The following is an 18,062-nucleotide window of genomic DNA, read 5'->3' on the forward strand; positions in this document are numbered from 1 at the left end:
GAAGTGTTGTGGCTCTGGCTCAATTCAATCGTTTTATTAGGTTAATATTGCTATATGTTTGTAACCGTTTTAGAAAAGCAATAAGCCACTCGAGGCCCCAGCTTACCGGGTATTTTACACTGGCTGGGAGGTAGAAGACCCTCCGCTGCGCGTCGGATCTGCCTACGCCCCCAGCCAGTGTAAAATACCCGCTAACCTGAGACCTCTCGTGGCTTATTGCTTAAATATATCAGGGGTGCCCACACTTTTTAGACTTGAGAGCCACTATCAAAATGCCCAGCTCAACCAGATCTATCCAGTAGTATACCCACCCAAAAATATATATATTATCCCATTGCTGAAAATAGTTACATATTAGGCAGCCGCATTTGTAATGGGAAATAAGTGGGGGGGAAATGGAATTGCAGGGTTTTTTATTAACTTTGTAATTAACGTTTGACTATAACGTTTCTTGAAAACAAAGTATTGCATTGTGGGTTTGCCCCTTTTTGACGTCAATCAATCAAGTGAATTAAGTCACCTAAATTCAAGTGTCACGAATAGTTTATTTATTTATTGAAATTACATATTTTTAGGGGTATGTCATACGATCTACCTGATGATGGCCCCGAAGCAGTCGACAGTGCGACTAGGTGCTCGCATTTGCTACTAAAAATATCACCGTGCGAGTTGTAAAATTAAATTTGTAGCAGTCTCTACAGCAAGTGCACATTCTATAGTCGCGGTTCTATACCTACATTTATATTTCTGAACGGCGGTGTCGTTCGCCAAAAAGAGCAGAGCTACAAGCTAACAACGCGTCGCGGCTCAATGCGGTTTTCATTTGAAGATCTGTCCCTTTGCTCCCACCGCCCCGCCCCTCCCTGTGTTGCTGATCAGTTCTCTTCTCTTCCATGTCAGCAGCGGAGCGAACGCAACAGGATAGCATGTATTGGTAGCACAGAAGACATGCTACAGCAGGACCCCGACACGTTGAATACTAAAGTTAATTAGAAAGTTTGTAATGTTAAAATTGTTTGAGTTGAAGAGTTGTACAACAGTGTTTCAGTTTAAGAAAGTGTTTACCCGAAGGCGGGGTTGGCGAAAGGGCCTTTCTGTGTGTAGTTTGCATGTTCTCCCCGTGTCCCCTCGGGTAGGTACCCTCACAAAAAACATGCAGTAATCCTGGTCTCTAAACTGCCCCTCCTCCTGGCCAGCCGGGGCGCCTGATGGAGGGGAAACTCCCCCCTGTCAGGTGTAAAGGAGCAACTTGGACACTCAGGCATGAAGGAAGCATGAGTTCAATTCCGTTGCTCTCCCCTTGTCCCCCATATATGAGCCCAGGATCACATTAGATGATTGACACAGGGGTGAAAAATGGGTTACAATATCGTGCGATAAAAATATATATATAAAAAAAAGAAAAAAATGAAATATGAATTAGAAGGTTAGAAATAAGTGTTATTTTGTTCCCTCTGCGTTGTTTGTGTTTGTTCTCTTGTTGAGCTTTATGTTCTTTTGTCTTTGTTGTTTTCCTTCTTTTTTTATTTGATGTAATCACGGTGATATAAAATGTATGGTTGGTAGCAGCATCAATTAGATGTTTTAATGATAGGTGATATAAAATGTATGGTTGGTAGCAGCATCAATTAGATGTTTTAATGATAGGTGATATAAAATGTATGGTTGGTAGCAGCATCAATTAGATGTTTTAATGATAGGTGATATAAAATGTATGGTTGGTAGCAGCATCAATTAGATGTTTTAATGATAGGGGCAGGTATAAATAAAGATTTATCTTCTTCCTGTTCCTTTTCTTTTCTGCTATGGAATATGTAAAAAGTACAAAGTAAAATTAATATAATCATGTAAAACCATAACTGAAAATGAAATAAATAAATATGAAATGAAATGAAAATATCACTTGATATAACTTAACCAAACGTGGGTGAAACAGCGTGCAGCCGTGCACGCAAAGAGTGCACGTGCGCACGCACATGGAGTGGACGGATTGATTGATATACCAACACAACCCTTGCTTAGCACCTCGCTTACAAAAGCGTCGAATGACCGACCCATGGCTGGATATATTAGTCAGTGGCTAGCTCAGGTCCATAGCTCTAATCATTAGAGCTATGGACCAGAGCTAGTCAGTGGTTAGCTCAGATCCATAGCTCTAAATGCAACGCATTAGACTAGAGCTATGGACCAGAGCTAGTCAATGGCCTGCATAACGATCAACGTAAAAAAGGCAAAGACCACCACCACCTCCTTCCACCACGCCGAGGTGTAGCCAAAGGGCTGTATTTTGCGTGTCTTAAGTACCAGGTCTTATTCCCTAACTTGAGTAAACTAAAGACCTGGAGGCGTGGTCAATGCTCTTTGGCCACTCAGAATAGCCAAAGAGCATTGATCACGCCTCCAGGTCTTTAGTTTACTCAAGTTATAGGGAATAAGACCTGGTACTTAAGACACGCAAAATACAGCCCTATATGTCCTGATGTTCTGTCTGAACTGAAACAGTCAGAGCCAAGGAGAATGTTACATACCACGCTGTAAAAGGTGAAGGTGTGTACCTAAACACTGTAAAAGGTGAAGGTATGTACCTGACCACACTGTAAAAGGTGAAGGTGTGTACCTGACCACACTGTAAAAGGTGAAGGCATGTACCTGACCACGCTGAACTTCAGGCTGTAGTTGCCTCCACTCTGGATGATGGGAGGGTAACACATCTCCACCGTAGACGGGTCGGCCCCTCCCAGGTACTTCTTCTCCTCGATGGCCTTCTCCACAGACTCCGCCAGCTTGCTGTGGCGCACTTTCTACAAGGGGGTGGGGAGGGTGGGGGGGTTGTTAATGGGGTCAAAGGTCATGTAGTGACTCCCCTGTTCCAGTGCTAATTTCGTCGACTAAGGGTCGATTCATACTCCTATTTTAGAGCCGAATAAAAGTCGGTTCGGCGCTGTAGAGCCTACAATGTGACGTCATTTGAGGTTCGGGGGGGCGGGTACCGTCCTAAAGTCGGCTCTACGGTGCTACTGAAATTTTCTGACGAGCCGAAATCATTTCGGCACTACAGCGCCGAAACAGGAGTATGAATCGGCCCTTAAACTAAGACGAAAGATGTCCGTCTTTTCCACTGACGAAAACAAAATGGATACTTATTATGAAAACTAAGACATGATAACATTGAGACTAAATATATTGACAAATGACTAATGGATTCATACAGTATGGCCCTCATTTATCAACCGTGCGTACGCCAATATACGGGTGCACGGCACGCCGAAATTCCCGCAATTGTCGGCATTTACCATTTCCGCCAAAGCTTGAAATTGAACTTGAGTAGGACAAAATTAAAATCGCGCAATTAAAAACAATATAACATGTTTACAATGTATTAGTTTGTGCTTAATCTATAGGCCTTGTTATGCGAGCGCACTTGTGAGATGATGTGGGAGCGCATACGGCATGCCATCAGATGCCTATATCCGGTTGTTTTTAGGATTGATTTTAAAATTATTTTACTTGTCTATAAAGCTCTCAATGGTCTCGCACCTTCCTACCTACATGACTGCCTGCCTAAATATGTCCCAAACCGCCCCCTAAGGTCTGGCCTGCTCGCTTTGCCAAAAAAAAAGGCAACTAAAAAATACGGGGAAGCAGCTTTTTGCTTCTACGGGCCGTCGGCATGGAACAAGCTCCCACTGTACCTTCGTCAGGCAGCCTCTGTAGTTTAATAAACTCCCACTGTACCTTCGTCAGGCAGCCTCTGTAGACATTTTTAAAGCTCAGCTCAAGACCCACTTCTATTGCTTTTAATTGATATTTTATTTTTTATTTTTGTTATTCATGTCCTCACTGTATTGCATTACTGCTTGTTTTTAATGTTGTTGCCTTGCTTTTCTTTTATCCTCCATTTTTCTGTAAAGCACTTTGAGCTGCATTTCATGTCATGAAAGGTGCTATACAAATAAAGTTTTATTATTATTATTATATCACTGTAGTACTGTACTGTGATATATATCTTTTTTAAAGGCATAAATGGACTGCACGCCTTTATTTCCAAGTGACAATGAGAAGCAGCTTGCCTATTTGCAATTGTAGCAGCCAGGCTATGGGCGCAAGGGGCTTAATCATTCACCATTTAAATAAGTACTTTGACAGTTCAGATTAAAGCGAGATCATTTTCGGGGGCCGGGAGGACGGGACTGCGTTGTGCGTCGCCAGCACATACCAGCACACATGCAAGCCTTCATCCATATGTTTACGATTCGTTCATCAATTATCAAATCACTCCATAAACGTTGATTATGACTTGGTAGCTCTCTCATGCATGCATCACTCACCCACAGGACTTTAATATCACAGCAGTGCGCAGTCTCACCGATCGCCTTCGCCGCGCACGAATGGGTAAAACGTATATATTCCATTCATGGCGATGCGATGTGTCATGTAGCCTGAGGTGCGTGCATGCGTGGCGACATGACAGCAAGGCAAGCGAGGTGAGAGGGAAACAGACAGGGTAGGCCTACTACAACTTTATTTAATTCATGCAGGTGTTCGTTCTTTATTTATTTAAGATACAAGTTGGGCTTGCAAGTTGCGTGTGCACACACACACAGACGCATGCACACGCAACTTGCAAGCCCAACTTGTATCTTAAATAAATAAAGAACGAACAACTGCATGAATTAAATAAAGTTGTAGGCAGGCCTATATTAATTTTACCCATTCGTGCACAGTGCACGGCGAAGGCGACCCTCGGCGATCAGCGAGATATGAGAGAGGGGGGTGAGGTGAGCAAGGCACGGGGGAAACTTTTTTCCCTGTAACCATGGTTTCCAAAGGTCGTATAGCAGTTGTTCATGTTGCAAAAACTGATTTCATAGGGCGTGCCAGATAGATTTCAGCCGTCACATTTATTATATTAACGTCGGAAGGAAATTAAGGAAGGATCAGCTGTTTGCGATCACTTTATAAATGCCGTGGCGACGTGGGTGTACTACGAAACCTGCACTCGAATCTGTGGCAGATTTTACACTCGATTGATAAATGAGGGCCTATGTCTTAACCCATTTTGGGCGGGAACCCCTTTTGGTGTTAGCATCACGTCATGCTTTAGCAATTGAAAAATAGAAGATCTACGAGCTTGTCGATCTGCTATTTTTGAAAAATCAAAGAACCACTGACACAGAAACATAGCTCTTTCAGAAAACTGTCAGGATGCTACATTTGTAGAGTCTGATCTCAGGTCAGAATGGAAAACTGTCAGGATGTAGAAGACATTTTTATATAATCTGATCTCAGGTCAGAATGAAAACTGTCAGGATGTAGAAGACATTTTTATAGAATCTGATCTCAGGTCAGAATGAAAACTGTCAGGATGTAGAAGACATTTATAGAATCTGATCTCAGGTCAGAATGAAAACTGTCAGGATGTAGAAGAACATTTATAGAATCTGATCTCAGGTCAGAATGAAAACTGTCAGGATGTAGAAGACATTTGTAGAGTCTGATCTCAGGTCAGAACGTGTTACTGCAGCCTCACCTCGTCAGCGTCTACGATCTCCATCACTCTCTCCTTGAAGAACTTGGTGTAGACCTCGCTGGTGACGGCCGCCGCCTTCTTCATCAGCGTCAGCTCCCCGTCCTCCTTCACCGCCATGGTGTACGCCACCACCGCACTGACGTCTACCTGGGGGTCAGGGGTCAGAGGTTAACCATGGTGTAGGCCACCACCGCACTGACGTCTACCTGGGGGTCAGGGGTCAGAGGTTAAACATGGTGGGAAAAAGGAAAGGTACTATGTTTACCCAGGGTAACTGGACTAAGCTCAATAACTTGTTTACAGCCAGGCCCTGCTCATAGAACATTTCATGGTAGAGGTTCAATGCCTTGTTCCAAGGGCACTTCAGCTGTGGTAATTTTAACGTGGCGGTCCGGGGATACGAACTATAGCGACCTTTCCGATATCAAGACCGCTCCGCAAACCGTTCGGCCACCGCTGCCCCTGGGAGGGTCAGTTAATGCTTTGCAATTTGTAGTCCATTTCTATACATGTTGGGCTGCGAGGAAATACAAGCAGCCATTCTGGGCTCCACACAGAAAACGATCAGTTTGTAACATCGATACAGACGTGTGTAGGACGTGTGTGCTTACGGTGTGCCATTTGGCATGGAGTCTCCCCTTACCTTCTCCAGGCCAATCTAAAGAGGTGGTTTTTCAGACTACGGCGGAAGATTGGGAGTGAGGCTGCAGTTCTGACTGTGATGGGAAGAGCATTCCAACAGGTCTCTCGTTCAGAATATGAACGCGAGGAGGGATTATCCAGCGACTTTATCGTAATCATCATAGCGAGGTGAGCTGGGCTCCACACAGAAAGCGATCCGTTTGTAACATCGATACAGACATGTGTAGGACGTGTGTAGGATGTGTGTGCGTACGGTGTGCCTTTTGGCCTGGAGTCTCCCCTTACCTTCTCCAGGCCCTCTGCAGTGATGGTGTCGTTCCAGGACTTCATGTACTCTCCAGGGAACTTGTCCTTGCTGAAGATGCCCACGGTCTTGCCCTCCTTGCTGCCTTTGATGGCCTCCATCATCTTGTCGAAGTTGGCCTTGTTGCTCTCGTTCTGTCAGACACGGAGGGGGCACAATGAAAACAAAACTTGAGGTACAGTAGGTGAACTGACAGGAGCCTGTGTGTGTGTGTGTGTGTGTGTGTGTGTGTGTGTGTGTGTGTGTGTGTGTGTGTGTGTGTGTGTGTGTGTGTGTGTGTGTGCGTGTATCTCTGTATGACTATGATCTGTTGTTTTGGAGGAGACAGAGACCCACGTTTGTTTGCTGCGTTGTATTGTTTTGCTTCGACGCTTACGATAGCAATCCAGACGAGAAATTCTTCTCTCACACGGTTGACTATCTTTTTTTGAGTGTGTGTGTGTGTGTGTGTGTGTGTGTGTGTAACTCGTGTTCAGGAGTCAAAGGGCTGTATTTTGTGTCTGTCTTAAGTACCAGGTCTTATTCCCTAACTTGAGTAAACTAAAGACCTGGAGGCGTGATCAATGCTCTTTGGCCACTCAGAATAGCCAAATGGCATTGATCACGCCTCCAGGTCTTTAGTTTACTCAAGTTAGGGAATAAGACCTGGTACTTAAGACACGGAAAATACAGCCCAAAGTGTTAATCCATAGACTAATAGACTAATCACATAAAAAGTAGTTATCATGAAACATGTGTAAGCCAAGAGCGTAACCGTGGAATATCTGTATAATAAAACTATACTATACTATACTATAAAGTGCTATGACTACATTAAATGCAATAACATGCTATAAGTCTGTATCAAATGTTATCTAAGTCTACATAAAGTGCTATCTCTGAGGGGCTAGGGTAAGTTTAGATTACAACCACACACGGAGATTTTTAAAACATGACCAATGACAAAAAACTCCCATATCTGCTGGGAGAAGTACAACAATGTGCAAACACAGCAGCAAGATTTGTGAGTTGCTGTGATAGGAGAAGGATATCAAATGGAACACAACCACCCTAAAGACTAATCATTGTGTATATTCCTGCACTATACCTGCATCGAGTGATTTTGGTACACAGAAGTTGATCTATTGAAGATTCTGACCTTCAAAGTACATAATTTTTGTTCTGATTGTATTGCTGTATCGTTGTATTGTTCTTTCTGCTTTGGCAATGTAAACGTATGTTTTCTCATGCCAATAAAGCCCTTTGAATTGAATTTAATTGAATTGAATTGTAAGTGCTATGGGCCATGATGGAGTCTGAAAAGGTGGGTTTTCAGACTATACGGCGGAAGATTGGGCGTGAGGCTGCAGTTCTGACTGTAACGGGAAGTGCGTTCCATAGTTTAGATTGGGCGTGAGTCTGTAGTTCTGACTGCAATGGGAAGTTAATTCCATATAGTTTAGATTGGGCGTGAGGCTGCAGTTCTGACTGTAATCGGAAGTGCATTCCACAGTTTTGGAGCCAGAAAGGGAGAAGAGTTTGGGACGTGTGTGGACGCGTGTGTTTTTAGTGAGGGTACACAAACGAGCCGTTTGATTGGTTACCTTCTCCCTGGTGAGCAGCGTGATGGGCGGAGCTCCGTTGGCGTTCTCGTTCCCCTTGGTGAGCGCCACCTGCTTCAGGAACTCCACCTTCTTCTTACTCGCCAAGAAGATGATCTTAGCCTCGCAGAAAACCATGATGGTGTCCGTCAACTCGTAGCCAAACAGCCATGTCTGAAAACAGAGAGGAAAACCATGTTGGTGTCTGTCAACTCGTAGCCAAACAGCCATGTCTGAAAACAGAGAGGAAAACCATGTTGGTGTCTGTCAACTCGTAGCCAAACAGCTATGCTTGATTCCGATTGGTCAATCGCTGAATTCAGCGGTGTGTTATGTCTTGATAACAGACCGCTCCGCTCTATAACAGACCGCTGTCTAATCAAACCCTCTGAGCACCTGCTGCACCCCGCTTGATTTACTGCTGTTTCCAACATGACAGCCATGTAAACACACAGGGCTGTATTTTGCGTGTCTTAAGTACCAGGTCTTATTCCCTAACTTGAGTAAACTAAAGACCTGGAGGCGTGATCAATGCTCTTTGGCTATTCTGAGTGGCCAAAGAGCATTGATCACGCCTCCAGGTCTTTAGTTTACTCAAGTTAGGGAATAAGACCTGGTACTTAAGACACGCAAAATACAGCCCAAGGTGTCATTTACAGCTAAACGTTGCTCTCAAAAAAACGTTTTTGAAAACATTTGAGCGAGAAATACACGAAGCAGGACCCGGAAATGGATTCTATTTGATCAACTCACTTCCTTGTTTTCCGACAGTGCTTCAGCTGGGCAGACGCTGGCCAGCGGCGACACTTATGTAACACTTTCGTTACCGCAAGCAAGGAAATACCTCGTTTTTTTTTGTGTTTTGGGTCAATTTATTAATTTAAGTATTAAAGGGGCATTCCACTCATTTTCAACATTTTACTAGGTCATTAATATACATTAGAGCTGTTGTGTGGAAATAATAAAAAAGTCCCCCCCATTCTGTGTTTCCTAGAACTGGAAGTCTGAAAAGAATCACATCTTGATGAAGTCATCAAGATGTGATTCACCATGTTAATGATTGGAATGTAAATGAGTGGAATGCCCCTTTAAGTAGCCATGTAATAAGCGGGATGACATCTGGCTAGGTGGTCGTGACTAACCACCTCCGCTTTGTGTCTGTGGTTAAACTCCCTGTTGGTGAATGATCTCCTGACAATGACCCTATGTACCATGTACCATTACGGAGCTATCGTTACGATGTCTCTGCACCAATGAGTGTGGTTCACTTTGTGAAAAGAGGATCAGTGTGAAACACCGTTAAATGGTGCATTTATATAGCGCTTTTATCCAAGGTGCTTCACAGAGATTGTGCATTACATTCACACACCTTTGCAGAGATTGTGCATTACATTCACACACCTTTGCAGAGATTGTGCATTACATTCACACACCTTTACAGAGATTGTGCATTACATTCACACACCTTTACAGAGATTGTGCATTACATTCACACACCTTTGCAGAGATTGTGCATTACATTCACACACCTTTGCAGAGATTGTGCATTACATTCACACACCTTTACAGAGATTGCGCATTACATTCACACACCTTTACAGAGATTGTGCATTACATTCACACACCTTCACATAGACTGTGCATTACATTCACCCATTCACACACCTTTACATAGATTGTGCATTACATTTATCCCTTCACACACACATTCACACACCTTTACAGAGACTGTGCATTACATTCACCCATTCACACACCTTTACATAGATTGTGCATTACATTCATCCATTCACACACACACATTCACACACCTTTGCAGAGATTGTGCATTACATCCACCCATTCACACACACACATTCACACACCGATGGCGGTAGGAAACCATGCAAGGCACCAACCAGCACATCGGGAGCAATCAGGGGTTCAGTGAGTCTTGCTCAAGGACACTTCCACACTAACTCTGGGTGGGGAGCCCCACAGGGATCGAACCGGGAACCTTGTGGTTCCAATCCGGCCACTCTACACTGAGCCACCGCCGCCCCACTGTTGAAGTGAATATGGTAATAATAATAATATTAATAGTTCCTTCCACGCGCTATACGTCCAACCAGGGAAACTCCCCCCTGTCAGGTTGTAAAGGAGCAACTTGGACACTCAGGCATGAAGGAACCATGAGTTCAAGTCCGTTGCTCTCCCCTTGTCCCCCATATATGGGGACTATAGGTTGGTCTCCCCTTGTCCCCATATATGGGGACTAGGTTGGTCTCCCCTTGTCCCCCATATATGGGGACTAGGTTGGTCTCCCCTTGTCCCCCATATATGGGGTAGTGGTGGGGAAAAAAATCGATTAGTCAATTGATCGCGATGCCATCATGGGCGATAATTCATCGATGCACAAATGTCAAACATCGATTATTTAATGTATTTTTTTTACCGGAGCAAAAGGGCGGAACTAAGCTGCGACTGCGCTGCGTCGTCGTACCGGACCGTTTAGAGTGACGCACACAGCGCTCGCACACGCTTTAGCTTTCAACAACCAAAACAGAACGAGTTACCAACGCGGAGGGGAAGAGAAAAAAGATGACAGAAAGGGAGCATTTTGGATTGTATGAGGTTGAGGGGACACGAGAACTCGATAAAACTCACACCATCGACCGCCTGTGAAATGTGGCCGAGATGGGACGATGTAGTGTGGCTCCAAAGTGCTAACATGGCCCGGAATCCGTCGCTCCCCACGACCGAATGTGAATGTAAATCCTTTGCAATAAAAGTGCCGATGGACTTCGTAATTCTAGTCGCCTTTTCTGAGTGCATGGGCAGCTGTCCGTGTGTTCGGGATCGGGATGGTTGTCTTGACTGCATCTCTGGATGTCAGTGGGCAATATGGTCTTGTACACGTTGTGAGTTGTATCGAGTTCCCGTGTCCCCTCAACATCATAGAATCCAAAATGTTGCCATACACTTGTAAAATACTTTAAACCAAATGCTCCTTAATGTGTGCAAACAAACAGAAAGGTGCAACATAATAGTCTCAATAACTACCCCAAAGCTTCCTTAATGACACTTCAGTAACTGAAAATGAAATCCCTGAATAAGGAAACAAAGAAAAGCACCTTTTTTGTCCTAACAAAGAATAAAGGCAATTTGACAGAGTGCTGCTGACCTCAACTGAAATCCTGCCCATGTATTTCTATGACATGACATCTTATGTCATTATTAATATATATTTATTGTATGCTTGTACAAACTCATTCTTTTTTTTTTAAGAAAACTGCTTATTACTGTTCTGTATTTGGCCACGGACACCCATCTGAAAATATTTTCTTCTATGGACCCCCCCAGAAGCAAAGATTTTAGTTAAAAACGTGCACTGTGAAAGAATATATATATTCATAATCATTAGAAAGCACTTTGTTTATTAGTCACACAGTGACTGAGTGATTAACAGTGAGTGATTAATCATGATTAATCGGGATTAATCGAATCGTAACATAGCCCAATTAATCAGGATTAATCGGGATTAATCGAATCGTGACCCTCGGAAACGATGTGTAATCGCATCGCCAGGTACCTGGCGATGACCGCCTCTAATATGGGGACTAGGTTGGCGGAGGGTGTGTAGAGCCCAGGATCACATTAGACGATTGACACAGGGGTGAAAAATGGGTTACAAAATCGTGGGATAAAAAAAAAACATAATAATAATAGCGTACCTGTAGAGCTGTTGATTTGGCGTACACTATCTCCTCGTCCACTCCCACAGAAACCACCAGAGCGTCCACTTTGCCAAATTCATCTTCACCTTTCTGTAAAACGCACAGATTGACACAAAACACTCAACATGTTGATCTGTTCTGTTGTCCACTTTCAGACATTATAGGAAGCAAAACAACGCCATGCTGTGGTTAACCCATTCTGACCCGAGATCAGATTCTAAAAAATGTTCTTCTACATCCTGACAGCTTTCTGATAAAGCTATGTTTCTATATGTCAGTCGTTCTTCGATTTTTCCAAAATAGCAGACCTATACAAGCTCGTAGCACGTCACTCGGTGGCGCGCTATGAGCTTGTAGATCTGCTATTTTTTAATAGCTGAAGCATAAGATAATGCTAACACCAAAAGGGGTTCCCGCCCAGAATGGGTTTTTAATATACACATTACACAAACACATGTTTATTTCACAAATCCCCACCACCTCGTCAGACTCGCTTTCCCTGCCTAAATCAAATCCCTCTTTCTGCCTTTTAAAAATGTTTTTTCTTTACTTCTTTTTAACTAGTTTTATAACTAGTTTATTCGATGTGTTGTGTCGTGCAAAGTGAAATATATTGTATGCATTAATAATTTGTGTTATAAAAGCTACAGTTACTGAGGGACAGTTTATTTCAGATGCAGCCATGCTTGTTTATCATTACTAAGAAAACAGAAATTGACTGGAAGCAACTTGACACTGAACACCTTTCCATTTGACCAGGCTTGTGTGTGTGTGTGTGTGTGTGTGTGTGTGTGTGTGTGTGTGTGTGTGTGCGTGTGTGAGAAATGGGGGCTTTATAATAAATACTGGTGTGCACTATAATATTGCATATCAGGTTGCATTGGCTAGAAATGCATAAAAACATACTTTTTGTTCTTAATTTAATGTGAAGCACATATTCAGTTTAGTGTGTGTGTGTGTGTGTGTGTGTGTGCTATCCAAGTAAATTGATTATGAACTGCAAGGAAATTACATAATAATCAATGATGCAAAACCTGCAGTTTTTTTTTTTTTTTGTCCACAGACATGTTTATAGATAAACGATGTGACGTTAATAAAAATAAAACACTTTATAACTAGTTATATTATACAGACAGTAGCTCTGAACACTGGGCTAGCTGTGTGTTAGCCATGTTAGCATGCTAACATGCTAACACGCTAGCTAACGTGGTACTAGACAAGAAGAAAAAGAAAACACCATGGACAGAGAGCGACGTCACAAGGACCCGCATCGCGCGTGGCAGCTTAGTTTGACATAACTTATAATGTTTATTAATGTATTCCACCTCGTTTCACTGCTCTTTACAGGCCTTTCTTTCAACAATTAATTTAAAAAAAATAGTATTTTAGAACATTATTATAAAGTCATCATTAGGTCAAATTAAAAAGGCATGGTTTTTTGTATTAGGGAAGTTAAAATGACAGCGCGACAAACGGACGGTGGTGGTGGTGGTGTGTGTCGCTTAGTGCAGACGTCACGTACGCATCCTTTCCCCATTTCATGTTAGCCCCCAACACAACACAACAAGAAGCTAAAGCTAAAAAGCTACCATGTTTATAACGTGAATGAAATGCTGCAGCCGTATTGTAAACAACACACACATACATGTCCATGTCCTACACGGTGTCCTAAATGTCCTCCAGCGACACCAGAGAGGACATTTAGGAGGAGACGAGGGACATGGTGGACATCATATGAGGCCCACACTGCCCCACTTTCCCCCCTCTTCCTAACATGGCTAACCCTGGACAGAGCTGCTGCTGCTGCTGCTAGCTGGAGGAATATTAATATTATTAATAATAATTATGATAATAATAAGTTTGTATCGCTACCTTCCAGTTGCTGTAGAGCCGTTTGATCCTGCGGTAGTACGCCTCCTTGTCCAGGTTCACCGCCATGCTCACCACAGTCAGACACAGTCAAAGACACTCTCCTTCCTAAAAGCACCGATATGAGGAGGATGGGACTATTATGGTAGCCGCTTTCTAAAACACTCTCCTCTCCTCTCACTACGGTGGTTCCCCTGGTCTAGTGCTCTCCTCTCCTCTCACTATAGTCCACTAACAACAGGCTCCTCTCCTCTCCTCACACCACTGTGGTTCACCCCTGGTCTAGTCTACTGCTCTCCTCTCCTCTCCTAAAGCACTGAGGAGGAGGATGGTTCTGCCGCCTGACTGACTGGACTGGACTCACTCACTCACTGGTTCTGCTTTCTGAAACCCTCTCCTCTCCTCTCTCCAGTCACTGCTGTAGTTCCACACAATCTCCTCTCCTCACACTACACTGTTCTGTTCTGTTCTGTTCTGTCCTGTTCTGTTCTTTGACTAATAATTATTATATAAGTGTCTGTGTAGGGTGTCTGTGTCTGTCTCTAAATGTTTTGATGAATTGAACACGGTGGACCCGTCCCTATAGCTCTTGTAAACAAGTGTATAATGCTTAATTGTGTCGTCCGTCCACTCACAGTTAACAGTCTTTTGTATTGAGTTTGTGCTTGAAATGTATAGTACTGTAATTCTGCAAACTGTTAATAAATATTTCAATCAATCAAGACAATACTACAGAACAGTTCCTCTCCTCACCAGTCACTATACTGTAGTTCCTCTCCTCTCTCTCAGCTGTGGAACATGTGGAACTGTCTAGTGTTCTAGTATATCACTATATAATTATGCACTTTATTCACGCCTCGTATAATGGTGATTATTATTGAAACAAAATGTGGTAAAAAATGAATAATGCAAAAACACTAATTAAGTTATAGCCTAATGTGCTTTAGGTTAAAAACATATAGTATTCATACGAGTCCAGCCAAATGAATGGGTGGTGATGAAAGCCTTATGTAATTTTTTCGCATTCATAAACAACATGCGGGTTATCCCCCCCCCCTCCTCCTCCTCCTCCTCCTCCTCCTCTCTCTCCATGCCGCGGCGGAGCAACAGTGTGTGTGTGTGTGTGTGTGTGTGTGTGTGTGTGTGCGTGCGTGTGTGTGTGTGTGTGTGTGTGTGTGTGTGTGTGTGTGTGTGTGTGCGTGTGTGTGACAATTATAATTCCTCTTCCTTTCTTCTCCTCTCTCCCTCCTCCTCCTTAAGCCTAAGATTTAGAGTATAAATGTACTATTTATTTTAAATAACATCTAGGAGAGTCTAAATCTAATTGTCTCTGTTCACTATACACTATAGCCAATAGCCATCCATGATGTAAATTAATCAATATTATATGCACTATTCATACATTATTATGAGGTTTAGTGTGCTAATAGGATATTGTATTAAATACATGTCTGCATTTAGAATGCATTCCACAGCACCGTCCATTAATTATACACTAACATGTTCCACTTGACTGATGGGTGTTCTGTCTGTCTGTCTGTCTGTCTGTCTGTCTGTCTGTCTGTGGGGCGCTAAACAGCGCCCTCTATCTTTAATGTCGGGCGCGGCGGGGGTTTTCTTTTCTTTCCCGCCATGCCCATGGTGCATTTTCCCGCCACCGTCATCAGTCCGAAAATCCTTTGCTCCTCTGACTGACGTCACCGCCCGGCGGCTGTATAGAGGAAGTCCGTAATAAATGAAATAAACTTTAATAATAAATAAATAAATACCGCAATGTGGGGGGGGGGGGGGGGGGGGGGGTGGGGATAATTATTAAAAAAAATCTATTATTTATTTGATTGTATAATTCATTTATTGAATTGCATTTTTCTTTCCTTTTCATTGTGGTATATTTGCTGTTATTATCGTTTTGGTATTTCAATTTGTAATTTTTGGACCTATATGGACTTTTATAGGAATGACAGTTCATACCAGTGGTTCCCAAAGTGGGGTCCGGGGACCCCCAGGGGTCCTTGAGCCAGTTGAGGGAGTTCCAGGGGGTCCCCATCAGCTAAATGATAGTTCTGAACCAAATGGACCCTTATGGGTCTGTAGAGGTAGCCTACAAATGGACCCTAACAGGGTCATTTGACGAAAACAACCCTGCTTTCATGTATAATACCGTTTTCAAGGGAGAATGAATAGTTGAACCACAGAATGTATATTATTTAAAACATGACATATTTTATTTCACCATTAAAAACAATTCCATTGTTTTATCTACAGTTACACCCGACAGATCATTCCAGTCCACTGCAGTGTAGATTACTCCCGTCTGAATGAAATGCCAGGATGTCGTTTAAAAAAACAAAAAAGATATATGTTTTGTTTTTGTTACAATCCCCTCCCACTCTCAAGTATAGTGTTTATGTGCACACATATTTTATTCCAATGTTGAGTTTTGTCTTTCGTTCAACTGTACTTTGTGATGAAATAAAATAAAACGAAACAAGTTTTTACTTATTTTCCTTTTTTTGGGGGGGAGGGGTGGGGGGGGGGGGGCATCTTGTGATGAGGGCCATCTTTTAATATATATTTTTTTAAATATTTTTTTCCTGCATTTTCTGCTTTAGATAAGAGAGTAGAGACTAAGATAACTGTACCTATTAGTGGTAGGGCTGCACGGTTATTAAATCATGAAAGGAAAGGAAAGGTACTATGTTCACCCAGGGTAACTGGACTAAGCAGGGACAAATTAGCCATTGGGCCAGTGGGGCCGTGGCCCAGGGGCCCTTCAGGGAAATTGGACCGTCAGGTACTTTAGGTTTGACGCCCTGAAAAGGGCTCCTGGGGCCCTCCTGGGGCCCTTCATTGGCTGTTGATAGGTCAAAAAGATGATAAAAACACGGAAAAACAACCAAAATTTTGCGTGCACGCGCGCTATGCATGGGGGCCCTGAAAAGATTACCGGCCCAGGGGCCCTCGTGGGGGTTAATCCGTCCCTGGGACTAAACTCAAATTCCGATCTCAGATTATTTGCAGGGTCACATATCTGCCGATACCGATTCTAACTCATTCAGATAGAATACCACAGGAAACAATCCTATAGGCCCTAAATTAAAGGGGTTTATTGGACCAAAGCCTGTTAATAAAGTATTCCATCAATCAATAAATAGCATAATATACTCTTTTCCAAGTGTCTGTTTTCACAACTGAATGAGACGAGTATACACATAGGCCTATTATTAAATGTAGAATTATTTTATTTCTTTCCTGGTGAAAACCGATTAAAACCCATTCACACCTTTTGGTGTTATAGCATTATGTTATGCTTTAGCTATTGAAAAATAGCAGATCTACAAGCTCGTAGCGCGCCACTTTTAAAAATCGAAGAACGACTGACATAGAAATATAGCTTTATCAGAAAACTGTCAGGATGTAGAAGAACATTTTTAGAATCTGATCTCAGGTCAGAATGAAAACTGTCAGGATGTAGAAGAACATTTTTAGAATCTGATCTCAGGTCAGAATGAAAAGTGTCAGGATGAAGAACATTTTTAGAATCTGATCTCAGGTCAGAATGAAAACTGTCAGGATGTATAGAAGACATTTTTAGAATCTGATCTCAAGTTCCCGGCCTAAAATGGGTTAAAGGGACACTTCACCCCTTTTGCAAACCAGATGGTATTATTAGCCTCCCGGGCTTGGCACTCATGCAGCATCAATGGGTTGGACTGGGGGGGTCAAATCAACTAATGAGCCCCCCAAAGCATTATGGGAGTTGTAGTTGGAAGCAGTGTGTCTAACAGTGATTCAGGGACCCCCATTTAATGTCATTATTTCTATCTCTGGGACCACAATTTATATTGTAAAATCAAAGTTGATTTAACTCTGAGAGTGTACAAATAATGGAACCAAATGGACTCATTAGGGTTCCATTTGTACACTCTCGGAGTTACTGACCCATAAGGGTCTATTTGGTTCCATTTGTACACTCTCAGAGTTACTGACCCATAAGGGTCCATTTGTTTCCATTTGTACACTCTCAGAGTTACTGACCCATAAGGGTCCATTTGTTTCCAAACTATATAATTTAGCTGGGGACCCCACTTTGGGAACCACACCATTCATCACAAATGCAAAAAAAGGTCTAAGAGAAAAAACCAGAGAAAAAAATAAACTAAACAAAACAACCCCTAACCATATAAGCACATATAATTTAGCGGAGATCCCCAGGGTCTCTGTGACCCCCAAAAATGATATGTATAATTGGCCGCCGACCCCCCGTCTGAAAACGTGACATTCCAGGGATCCTCCAGAAGCAAAGATTTGAGTTAAAAACGTTTCCCTCAGAAAGAATATATATTATATTCAAAGAGTCCAACTAGCACTGGTCGTTGTCAAATGTTTTATTTGCAAGGAACCCATTAACCCCTTACAGA

At 42.7% G+C, this 18,062-nt stretch overlaps 1 protein-coding gene across 2 annotated transcripts in view; it reads right to left on the bottom strand.

Annotated features, from left to right (window-relative positions):
* The window catches only part of supt16h (SPT16 homolog, facilitates chromatin remodeling subunit), a 44,395-nt gene extending 30,456 nt beyond the window's left edge, over positions 1-13,939 (bottom strand). For both annotated transcript variants that reach the window (XM_080774256.1, XM_080774257.1), the window contains exons 1-6: positions 13,645-13,939; positions 11,770-11,862; positions 8,060-8,230; positions 6,458-6,610; positions 5,531-5,677; positions 2,650-2,801 (exon numbers count right to left, since the gene is read on the bottom strand). In XM_080774256.1, the coding sequence (XP_080630382.1) occupies positions 2,650-2,801; positions 5,531-5,677; positions 6,458-6,610; positions 8,060-8,230; positions 11,770-11,862; positions 13,645-13,710 (782 nt within the window). In that variant the 5' untranslated portion in view covers positions 13,711-13,939. The remainder of the gene's footprint in view (positions 1-2,649; positions 2,802-5,530; positions 5,678-6,457; positions 6,611-8,059; positions 8,231-11,769; positions 11,863-13,644) is intronic.
* Positions 13,940-18,062: the final 4,123 nt, after the last annotated feature.

The sequence above is a fragment of the Protomyctophum bolini genome (genome assembly GCF_963924005.1).
Source record: "Protomyctophum bolini genome assembly, chromosome: 2".
In the NCBI taxonomy this organism is placed as follows: domain Eukaryota; kingdom Metazoa; phylum Chordata; class Actinopteri; order Myctophiformes; family Myctophidae; genus Protomyctophum; species Protomyctophum bolini.